The sequence below is a fragment of the Ammospiza caudacuta genome, chromosome 22 (assembly GCF_027887145.1).
Source record: "Ammospiza caudacuta isolate bAmmCau1 chromosome 22, bAmmCau1.pri, whole genome shotgun sequence".
Classification (NCBI taxonomy): domain Eukaryota; kingdom Metazoa; phylum Chordata; class Aves; order Passeriformes; family Passerellidae; genus Ammospiza; species Ammospiza caudacuta.
In genome coordinates, this window is record NC_080614.1 from 5612382 (window position 1) to 5623866 (window position 11485).

The 11485-nt window shown below is 49.0% G+C and overlaps 1 protein-coding gene across 2 annotated transcripts; it reads right to left on the reverse strand.

Annotated features, from left to right (window-relative positions):
* Positions 1-443: 443 nt before the first annotated feature.
* Positions 444-11330, reverse strand: MTHFR (methylenetetrahydrofolate reductase). 2 transcript variants are annotated; one of them, XM_058818922.1, is made up of 12 exons: positions 11280-11330; positions 8379-8630; positions 7117-7355; positions 6718-6828; positions 6356-6549; positions 5662-5912; positions 5149-5283; positions 4140-4320; positions 3589-3771; positions 2225-2326; positions 1882-2001; positions 444-1294 (listed from the first exon to the last, which is right to left on the reverse strand). In XM_058818922.1, the coding sequence occupies exons 2-12, from the start codon at positions 8618-8620 to the stop codon at positions 1097-1099; spliced, it is 1956 nt and encodes a 651-aa protein (XP_058674905.1). In that variant the 5' UTR covers positions 8621-8630; positions 11280-11330; the 3' UTR covers positions 444-1096. The 2 variants fall into 2 exon arrangements, with proteins under 2 accessions (XP_058674905.1, XP_058674906.1); XM_058818923.1 differs by lacking the exon at positions 11280-11330 and adding an exon at positions 8188-8274 and having other exon boundaries at positions 8365-8438.
* Between the last annotated feature and the right edge of the window lie 155 nt (positions 11331-11485).

The window sequence follows — 11485 nt, forward strand, 5'->3', positions numbered from 1 at the left end:
GCAGGGATCTTGAAATCCCACTGGGAACTGCTCCAAGGTAGTTTTCCTAGCCCGTGGCAGCTTTGCAGGATTGTTAAGTACACAAAGCAGCCGCAGTAGCTTCCCCAACCCCTTATTCCAACGCCTTGGGGCCTGAGGCTGTTAAGAGGCATTAGGTCAGGAAAGATAAGCTTAGCTCAGGAAAGATAAACTATCTTTTCCTGAAAAGAATACCTGAGTTTGCAGGATTGAGCTCAATAGTGTAGCTGGTTACTTTTGGTAAATTCGAGGATTTACACTTTCTCCACTCTCCCATGGAACTTGGGCCATACCAAGGACATGCACTGAAAGTGAAGGCAGAACTGCCCCAGAAACAATTGATTTTCTTAAAGCTTTCCCTTTTGCCAGGTGATTAATTAGCAAACAACATGAGTCTCTGCTATAGAACATGGCCTAATAAAAGATACATTTGTATGCATGTATTTTATTGTATGTAATCTAGGAAATAGTATGATTCCTACTTAGTCTTATCCAAATGGAAATTCCCATAGTCCTATTAAAAAGAAAACAGGAAATACAATACAAAGAGAAAAGTTAGGAAGAAAATTGAACCTTCTTCTGGAGTGAGTGCAAAAGTGCCTGATGATCAACTGTGAAATATATTTTAAGAGTGCAATATTAAAGCAATTTGACCTTCTTTTCCAGGCTTTTAACTGTTGATATAATCCCCTTGCACAGGTACAGCTGACAGGAGTGTTTCTGTTCCCCTGCCAGCATTTCTGGCACAGGAAAGTTACCAGAGGGGAAAGTTACCAGAATCTGGTGTTCTTCAGTTACTGTAATTAGCTTAACCATGATTAGCAGCTCTTCATCCTGCAGACCCCAGCCTTTGGGCTTAGTCTGGAGCCTCGGCTCAGAGGTTCAGGCAGTTCTGGCTAGTGTTTAGTGAGAATGGCTCAGGCAGCCTTTGTGTGGGAACAGAGGAGCACAAAGTGTGGGTAGATGAGAGCACCACCCTGCTCACGGTGTGGGAGTGTGTTCATTGTCACACAGGAGCTGCTGCATTCCCCGAAGTCAGTGGATGGAAGGAGGAAGTAAGAGATTAGGAGAAGAATTTTCACTGCTGAGTTGGAGAGTTCAACAGCTCAAAGGTATCCTCCACGACCTGCCAGAGGCAGTTTTCTAGTGGGAAGTCATTGTCCACCAGGTTGACCAAGTAATAATTGTCATGGATGTACTGGATGATCATGCGGGAGGGAGATTCCTCTTCATAGAGCTTGGCCCACTGCTCGATCCACAGTGCAAAGGCCTCATCCTGCCACAGGAACAACAAACGTGGGCAGCTGTGAGACATCTTCATGTTACTTAATTTAGGTACACATCACTGGCCAGACTGTGGCTTGTTTCTTCACAGTAAAAATGCTCAGAGCTGAGCAAGGAGCTTTTGCTTTCCAGTCAGGAGCAAGTGCTCAGAGCTGAGACACACTGCAGTACAATGGATGGCTCAGTGCTGCCCCTGTATGTGCAAGAGGGGAGGAAGAGCCACTGGCCACTTTCTTTTCCAGTTTGGTAACTGCTGATAGAATCCCCTTGCATAGGCACAGCTGACAGGAGAGTTTCTGTTCCCCTGCCAGCATTTCTGGCACAGGAAAATTACCAGAGGGGAAAATTATCAGAATTTACAGTACAGTAACAGTAGCAGCTCTCAGTCCCCGTTTATTGGGTGCTTTGTATCTGGCAGCAGCTCTTGCTGGAGCTGAGGGAGCAGGAGGAGCAAGACCTCAGCAAGCCAATATAGCAACAGCCCTCAACTGGAGGGAGGAGTGCCAGAAACTAAAACTAAATCAGACACTGAATTTCCAGGGCATCACAGCAATGTATGCAACAGAAGGCAGGACTCACCTTCCAGGAGAGGAAGCTCACAGGATCCACTACAGTGGGCTGGATGATCTCCCTGCCTGGGAAGATGCCCCAGGTGACAGCATTGGGTTGCAGATCTGGAGCATTGGTGATATTCTCACCCTGACAAAGGAAGGAAAACCTTTCTGAAGCAACTGCTGGAGAAGGGACTGAGTTAGTTGGAAAAAGTGTATTTACCCTCTCCTTGTTTAGGGACCAGCTGCTGCACACCACAGCTGAAGTGCTTTACTTTCCCTTCCCTTCACCAGCCTCATGTCTGAGTATTTGGTATTTGTGTCTCACCCAGGGTGGTGAAAGGAAAGTGTCCTGTGAACAGTGGCCTTACCTTGACATTGACAATATGGTAGTTCACTCTCAACTCGTACTTCCTCAGCACTTTGAGCAGTGCCCTGACAATTTCACTGGAGGTGAAGAACTCTAGGTATGCCTGCAGGGAGGGATGGAGAAAGGGGAAGAGAATCAGAACCTTAAATCACAACAGAACTGGACACACACAGGTAAACAATGACATTTGTAGAGTCTGGGGATGTATGTTCATCCCCAGAAACACATACTGATTTACTCTTGCTTGAGCCTCTACAGTAAGTGAGCTAGGGGAAAAATAACTGGGGAGAGCAGAGGGAACAGCCCAGAACAGTGCACTGAAGAAAGCTACATGCTGCCTGTTTTGCATCCAGGTAAGTCCAGGAGCAGGAACAAACTCCAGTGTTACCACAACTGCTGCATGAGGAAGCTTGGAAGAAGCCTGAGCTTAATCTTCATTTTCCAGCAGTGTCTGGCTAAGGCAGCCCAGCCTGGTGAGAGCAGAACTCTGGGATCTCAGCTGGCCTCTCCCAAGCACCACCACTCCCTGTCCTCATCTTTTGTTCCCAATTCTCCCTGTGTGCTTATATAACCAAAGTCTGTGCTTGGCTGCTCCCAACAACTGCATCCCCTCCCCCCATTTCCTGGCAATTGCGGGAGATGATGGATTTCCCTCACCTCAGGGGAATTTCTTCCTTTGAAAACATAAATGCATTTGCCATCTGCTGGTCTCTGGTTTTACTGGTTTGCATCCCTTTTGAACAAGGATGCTTTGTCTTCCAGTTGGAGCTACTTGCCTGGCATTTACCTTGATGGGATATTCCTGTCACAGCCCTTCTAGGGCCTGAAATGCCTGACAGGGGGAGGCAGGCATGACTGCAGGCCAGGGAAGGAACATGACCAGTCTAAACAGCACAGTGCATGGGCTGGGGGCAACTCTGGAGACCTCTGACATACAGAAGGACAGAGGAAATTTTTAAATATCTATTTATCACCATAAGATGCTGGGTGGTAGAGATACTACCTCATTGATTCCCATTGTGTGAAAAATCTGGGTGCTTTGTGCATCACTGCATCAGATGCAGGGGGCAGGCACATATGTATATATATAAAATGTCACAGCCTGCTCTAGAAATAAGTTACCAATCATTACTTGCTAAGAATAAAACCATGAAACTCTACAGATGTTCAATAGATGTTTTGAAGTGGGGGGAAATAGCCATAGAAATGGCATTATGGCTTTTAAGACACCAAAGGAGTTTGCCTTATCTCACCAAGAATGCAATAAGGTGCAGAAAGATTATGTGGATGTAAGGATGGGAGCTCCCAGCCTAACAGAGACCAAAGCAGTGAAACTCTTTTGCCTAGCCCAGAGAAATACAGTACCTTTTGGAAAACATAACCTCCACTGGGCCCCCAGCCCACAATGGGGTCTGTGGATGGTTTGCCATTGATGTTTGGCTGGGAGTTGATGGTCAGGATTCCTCGTCTGTTGACCTTCTCCAGCTGGTCCTTCAGGAGGTTGGTTTCAGTAGCAAGAGGGTCGTCATTCCAAGGCATACACGTGACCTGCCACGAGGAGAAAGGATGGTTCACTATGGATGTAACAACCCTTGGATTTCCCTCTGGGTGTTGAGGTAACTCAGCAGTGCCTTAACAGTCTCAAACACGGCTGCTTCAGGAGAGAACTCCCAGGTTTGGTTCAAGGTTAGGATATGCACAACTCTAAGAATGCTGAACTCAATCAATACTGGTCCTGTATACTCTTTTATGCTGAGCTTTAGCTCTGGCTGCTGGACCCCCTTCAACCACTGCACCAGGAAATCCTTTTGGATAGAGAAGTGCTAATTCTTTAGAAAAACAATGTGGCACCAAGAACAAGAGGAAATATGCATTATTGTTTGTGGCCCACTGACCATCCCTTCCTGGCCTCTCACCTTGTACCCATTCTTGTTGGGTTCTCCAGTGATGTAACATGTGAACACCTCAAAGACACTTTCCTCACTAGTCAGTTCTTCTCCCCACATCTTCAGAAGCTCCTCACGGGGAGACTTGCTCTTCAGATAGAAGAGGTAATAGTCCTTCAGTTCCCCAAAAGCTGGAGAGGAGGAGTTACCCCTGGAAGGGAAGAGAACCTGAAGTTACCGAGGAAAATGAGCTGGTTTGGTGATGCAGGAAGAGAGCCAAGCAGCAAGAGAAGTACACAACAAAACCCATCTTGACACAAAAAGTCCCAAAATCTTGGTGCTATTCATCTCACCTCACTCAAATCCAAGCAACAGGGGACCACTTGGTAAAGCTACCCTCAGGTGTGCCCAGGACATCAGGGGCTTTCCTACCACAGCTCTGCCTTACTGCACCTTGTGGAAACCCAGGGCACTGGGAATATTTCTGTGTCTGCTCTGGGGTGACTGACTCTGACCCTCATTTGTGGAGAAAGTTTCCTAAACTCCAGACTGGACTACAATCCACTAGGGTGTGAAATAGATTATAGAGAGTAGTGTAGGTCTATCACTTGGTGAGAAATTGAGGTTTTGGGATTTTTAGTGTGTTGTGGGTGGCAGCAAGATGGAGGGCACAGGGTGTTGTCCTGGGTTTCTTCTCCATGCTTCTTCTTCTTCCTTCTCCATGGGTTTGGGTGGCATTTTGTAATTGGCAGAAAAGTCCCCATTGCAGCTCTTTGGGATCAGTTATTGGGTGAAAAGGGAAAATAATCCAGGTGTCAGCTCTTAATTGGACAGTTTAGTCTGAAAAGCCCTTGTACCAAGAGATCGTTGGCCATTTTGTGCCTTCTAATGAAAAGCTGCAGAACTCACAGCAGTGAGACTGTTTTACTGATAAGAAATAATAAACACCTGAGTGTGAACATGAACTGCTGTCTCAGTGCCTTCAGTCCAGACCCAGAGAAACCCACAACTGGGACCTCCAGAGCAGGTGCCAGCTTACCATCGGCCATTGGGGAAGTCATCCCACTCCTGGGTTCTGTAGATGTAGCTCTTTGGCCTGGAGGCCCAGAAGATTGGCCTGACATCCTCCACTCTCCTCTTGGGGTGAGCACTGACTGCCCAGGGCAGAGGCCGCCTGCAGGGGATGAGCAGATGTTAACACAGCTCCTCTGCTGACTATATGAAAAATATATACTAAAACTATACTAAAGAAAGAGAAAGGAGACATCAGAAGCTTCAACAAGAATAATAATAAAAACCCATGACAGACTCAGAGTCCAGCACAGCTGGCTGTGATTGGCCGTTAATTAGAAACAATTCACATGGAACCAATCAAAGATGCACCTGCTGGTAAGCAACCTCCAAACAATCAGATAATTACTGTTTACATTTCTTTCCTAAGGCTTCTCAGAAGAAAAATCCTGGTGAAGGGATTTTGTACCTTCAGTAGACGGGAGGGATGGACAGACGGACAGACAAGTGGAACTAACAGAATCCAAGGCATTCTGCTCACCTGGGGTCCTCATTCCATATGCCCAGGCGCTTCAGCACCTCGGTGGTGGCCACCTCACGGTTGAGGGTGTAGAAGTGGAGCCCGTGCACCATCCCACTGTCCAGCAGCTCCCGGCACATGGACACTGCCAGCTCCACCCCGTAGTTCCTGATGGCTGCATCGTTGTCCTTGATGGGCTCAATCACATCCTTGATTTCCTGGGGCACTTCCAGCTTGGAGAGCTTCACCAGCTGGCGCAGGGAGTGGTAGCCCTGGATGAGAACGCAGATTATCATTTTTCCAAGAGCCTTTTTTGCCATCCCACTAACAGAGGTACTTCATCTCGATTTTTGTGGCAGGAGATTTAGAACTGGGGCTTCTGGAATCAACTCCCAGGCCTCATCTCTAGGATGGTAACACAGTCACTTTAGGTATTTGTCCCCACACTCTTGCCTGAGCCCAGATACTCAGGACTTGCAGGCCATTATCCTTTACATCTCTTTTTGCCATATGGGCACAACAAACCTTTTCAGCTTGTTATTAGCAGCCCAAGAGTTTAATTTGGCCTACCACCAACACATTTATTACATTCAGCAGTCTCTCTTCCCTAAAATTTTGTGGAGGATATTTACAGACCTCTCTCAGGCCCAAACCTACAAATACCTAACATCCTAAATCCTTATTCCCTCCCTAAATCCAAATTACTGGATTTCACCTGTATAGGGAAGATGCCAGGAATAATGGGGCAGGTAATGCCAATGGCTTGACAATCCTTCATGAACTTGAGAAAGGTTTCTGGTCGGAAGAAAAGCTGTGTAATGATGAAATCTGCTCCTGCATAGACTTTCTCCTTCAGGTGCCTCAGGTCTGCCTCATAGCTCTCTGCTTCAGGATGACCCTTGGGGTAGCCTTTGGAGAGAAGGGAGAAAAAAAAAAGAAAAATGGTGGTCAGGACAACATGCAGAAATTAGGAAGTATCCAATCTGATTGTACTGTCACAGCTCAGGTCCAGGGAGGGACTGCTGAGCTGATTTCCCTGTCTCAGACCCTGCACAGTCTGCAATAGAAAGCATTTACCTGCCACACAGATGTCGAAGTAATCATCAAATTCATTGCGAATGTGCTTAACCAGATCAACAGCGTAGTTGAAACCATCCACTTCTTCCTCCCATTCCTCACCAGCAGGATCTGAAAAGAGAACAAATCCACAGGTCTGTTTGCTGAACTCAGATCTGGTAGTTCTGTAAAAATCTGGTACCAAAAGGAAGACAGGTGAACTCCCAAATCTGCAGTTTTACCTATGGACTGGTTTTGTCTGCCCTCGAGCTGGAGGCACTGCTAACAAAGGGCTCAGGTAAAACAGTCTCAGCATTTAATTCCTGCAGAAGGAGCCCCCAAATATTTTTTTGGTTTTACTCTGGAATTGGACACAGCAGCACAACCTCTGCACTAACATCCCAGGACAGAAGGATTCACCTCCACGCAGGGCCATGATGTTCTTCAGCCCGAGCCTCTTGGCCTTCTGCAGGTGCCCTGTGATGTCATCCTTGCTCTGGTTGCAGCAGGTCATGTGCAGGATGGTCTCCAGGCCACAGTAGTTCACTGCAGTGTAAGCAATAATCATGGAAGAGGTCTCCTTGTCAGATCCTGGGTCCCCTGCAGGGTGCCACGTCACATCAATGAAGAGGGGACCACCTGCTCCCATGTGGTCAAACCTGTGGGGTTTAAAGCTGAGTTAGCCTACAGCAGACAGCCAAATCCCCTCCCTGTGCCTTGAGTATCCTGCTCACTAGAATGCCAGCAGCAGGCAGAGAGAGCTTGGATGATAGCAACAGGATAGACCACTAAAGTGTTGCACCAAGAGTTTAGCAAGTGGCTGATGTAAATAAGGAAAGCCATCCTTACAATTTCATAGAAGAGGCAATGGAGGTGCTCTCTGTACAACAGACTCTCTCCCTGCATGCTCTGATAGACTGACACAGCTTCTGACAGACAGCAATGCAAGTCCCTTTCCTTTTGAGACAGAAGACTATGCTGCAGCCCCCTCTGTTGCCAGCTTGAACTGTAGAGGCCACAGGGCTTCCCCAACTTGTCTCTCGCCTGCTCCAAGGTGCAACAGGCCCTTCTGTTCAACATATGGCAATTATAAAAAGAATTATGAAATACTCTTTTCTCCACCAGGTACGTCCATGGTGGCTCCTGGGGCTCCAGAATAACTCCTAGCTCTGCTGTGACCTATCAGCTTTCATTTAGCACACAGATGTGGATACCTGTGTCAGAGGCTAAAACTGTAACACAGAGGCACAAACCATGGTGGCTGGATGAATATTGAAAGGAAATGGGAATGTGTTTCAGAGATTTTGGAACTCTGTCCATCAAGACAGAGTTTCAAAATCTCTGAAACAGATTTCTGCTTTTACTAGGTCCTTTTCTGCCCCAGCATTGTGCTTCAGACCCAGAACGTGACATTGGGCTTACTCCATCTTCCCAGGGCATGGGAGTGGGGAAACAACCTGGCCCCTCAGCAATCCCACCGTGACACTTAACTCTTCAGGGCCTCCAAGGAAGACACGTTACTTGGTGTCCATTACCCTCCTCAGCAGGAAAGCACAGCCCCACTACCTGCTTCGTCACCTGGAAGGGGAGACAGAGCATGGAGCAGAGCCTGCCTCTGTTAGTCAGCTACTTCCCTGCCCTCCACCACAGGCACCTCCCCTCTCGTACCCTGCAGCACTCGCCTGGAGATGAGATTGACGGCAGCATTGGCCGTGCGTGGAGGGAAGAACTCGAGGGAGAACCACTTGTCGCCCGCGTCCTGCCGGCGGCGCATCTTGTCCCGCAGCCGCTCGTGCCGCTCGGCGTCCAGCACGGGCGTGGAGCAGCGCGAGCTGTCCTTGGAGCTCTCGCTGCCGCTGGAGCTGCCGCCATCCGACCTGGAGCTGGAGCTGCCGCTGCAGCTCTGCTGGGTCTCATTAACCATGGTGGGAGCTCTGCAGAAGGGAGCACAAAGAGGATGGTCGGTACGTGGGTGTCTGCACTGCTGGGGTGAGCAGCAGGAGACTGAAGAAGCCGAGACCCAACATCCACCACCTTTCACTGTAAGCCGTAGTGGGAAATCTGGTGAAAACACAGGAAAAAGCATGTTTAGATAGTGCTGATAGTGATTGTAGCCTTGGGCTGGGCATGCATAGGAATGTGCTCCCTGTTGAAGGAGTGACAAAACTCTCCTTTGTCCCCTTAAAGAGGAAATAAGCCCAGAAGTTTCTCTCCTCAATCAGAAAAGACACCTCATAGACCTGGGGGACTTCACCTCAAACTTAAGGATAGCCAGCTGGACAGGAGCCAAAAAGTTCCACCTGAGCAATTTACTAGAAAAAGAAGAGAAAGAAACAAATGGCTTTTGTGAGGTGTTTTACCAGGAGCAAGAACCTCTTGCACCTGTCTCAAGTTTTTCTCTGTCAAGAGTTTGTTACTTTGCCTTTTATTAAACCTTTATGTTTCCAACACTACCACAGAAGCCATCCTGCTGATTTTATGCCTTCTAAGGCAGCTGAGCTATCTTGGGTGTGAAACAGATCTCCAAGAGCTTATGAGACCTGCCTTGAGGAGACCCCTATTTCAGGCATGCCGGCAGATATTTTTTATTGTCTACTGCAGCTGCTTCTTGGACTGTTTCCATCCTGTTTGTGCCCAAAAGGCAGCACTGCTTTACATGTAGGTAGGAAAGTCAGTGCTAATGGGGCAGGTACTCAAGACTGCACAAACTATTGCTGTGTCAGAAACAAAGCACAGAATCCCTTCTGAACAGGCCATCCCCACAAACTGTCCTTTGCTTTCTTTGCTGGTTTCACACCTGCATTTCCAAGCATTAGCCTTCTCCACAGACAACTGTCCCCTATGCCAGTCCCACTGCCCACACTCAACTCTTCACCAGACACGCTGTTCCCTTTGTCAACAATTGTGGCTGCTTGGAAACAAGGCCAGCAGGGACCATCCTCATCTCCCTGTCTTGCAACAAGATCAGCTGTGCTTGCCTGGTGTTACAGAAAGCAAAACAGCACTGCAAGTCAGTGGTACAAGTAGGTTTAGGATCCCCAACTCCACTTAGCTCTGCAAAATGTCCCATCCTGTGCCTTTAAAATGAGGTAGGGATTACAGTTATGGAAGAGCTACCACAATATTTGGATCTGTGTTATTTGCTTTAGTACCTGCCAAAACTTAAAATTCTCACTGGGAAGCAGCATGTTGTCCAAGTATGACACAACTTTGGAGAGTGTTTTGGGGGAAGCAGTTGCGTGAACCATCACACTCTCAGTCCTTATCATCAGGTCTGTGGGTTTAGTTCAGCCAAGAAGACTTTGAACTCATCTTCTACTGTTTACACCGGAGCTGCCAATCAAGCAAAACCCTTTGAGAGAAAGTCTGCTTTTATCACCTGAGGAACCTGTCCAGCTGGCAGCAGATGTGAGAAAGAAGCGCAGGCTTTCTGTTCCAAGCTCTCTTGTGTACCAACACAGCAGCTGCAGTAAAAATCAACACCACAGACCTACTGACAAGTGAAGCAAACCCAACTGGGTGCACAGTCACAGCCCTGACGAGGCTCAGAGGACTCTGAGCATGCATTAATCTGGGAGAATTATCCCCAAGCACACATTAGTGATCGAGCTAGCAGCTCACAATCACATGCTGTCAGCTCCCAACATCGCATTTCCAGCAAGCATGGCACAGCCCTGCAGGCAAATCAAAGGAGCTTTGTTTTCCGATTTGAGATTTTAACACCCATCACATGGAAAAAGGGTTCAGGTCTCTATAAAATGAGATTGGCTGTTGAGCAAAGCTCCTTATCTTACTAGCAATAACAAATCATGAAGACATGACAAAGGCTCACTTAGATTGTCTACAGGCAACAGCTTCCTTACCATGATACGCATCACAGATTTGCTGGCAGATACTTCTAGTTATTGCTAAGAGAAAAAAAATAAGCCTAAACAACAAGAACAGCAGCAAAGCAAGATAATTTTTAACACCTGTCAACACCCCTGCTCCTGTCTTTGTCACACTGCAGAGCTCAAAGATCCGTGGCTCAGCACACTTCTGATGCTCACCACGGATGCACCTACTGTGTTTTTATGATGTTGGTATTCCAACTCCTTCCAGCCCTGAGCTGAAACCAACACACAGAGCATGGAATCTGTGTTCCAACTCCTTCCAGCCCTGAGCTGACACTGACACACAGAGTGTGCAGTCTGCATTCCCCTAAGCTCAGTTTTACCCTCCAGACTGAACTCGGCTGCAGCAGATGCATTTTTCTCGCAGGTGCACGGCGCTGCTCCAGGGCCACGGCATCAGGCTGAGGCCAGGCGGGCACCCGGGGCTGCATCCACCGCCCGAACAGCTGAGGGGCCACGGGACAGCCAAGGCGGAAAGGCCGGAGGGAGCCCGGCAGCCGGGGAAAGAGGCGAGGAGCAGCACATGCGATCCCGAGTGCTGGGGAAGGGGCCGGAGCCAGGCAGGTCACTGCAGCCCGATCGCCCCTTCACCTCAGCTCACCCCGCCAGCAGCACGGCCCGGCCGGAGCAGCCAGCAGTTAGATGGGCAGTGGGGCAGCGATGGAACCCCCGCTCCCGGGCCCCGCTCACCTGCGGCCGCTGTCGGGCGATGCCCGCGCCGCTCGCCCGCCGCACTTTAAAGGCGGCCGCGGCCGGGCGCGTCACGCGTGGGCCCGCGGCTGCCCTCACCCGACATGGCGCCGCGGGCCGGGGCGGGGCTGAGGGCCGGACGGGGCCTGGGGGTGCGGCCAGAGCGGCCCGACGGGGCGGGAGCGGCGGGGCTGAGGGAGGGAACG

Excerpts from the sequence above, each read along its gene's own strand:
- MTHFR (XM_058818922.1), bottom strand. The coding sequence starts at position 8,620 with ATGGTTAATGAGACCCAGCAGAGCTGCAGCGGCAGCTCCAGCTCCAGG. Across the intron at positions 7,356-8,378 it reads GCCGTCAATCTCATCTCCAG|GTTTGACCACATGGGAGCAG; the intron begins GCGAGTGCTGCA and ends TAAACCCCACAG. Across the intron at positions 6,829-7,116 it reads CATCATGGCCCTGCGTGGAG|ATCCTGCTGGTGAGGAATGG; the intron begins GTGAATCCTTCT and ends TTCTCTTTTCAG.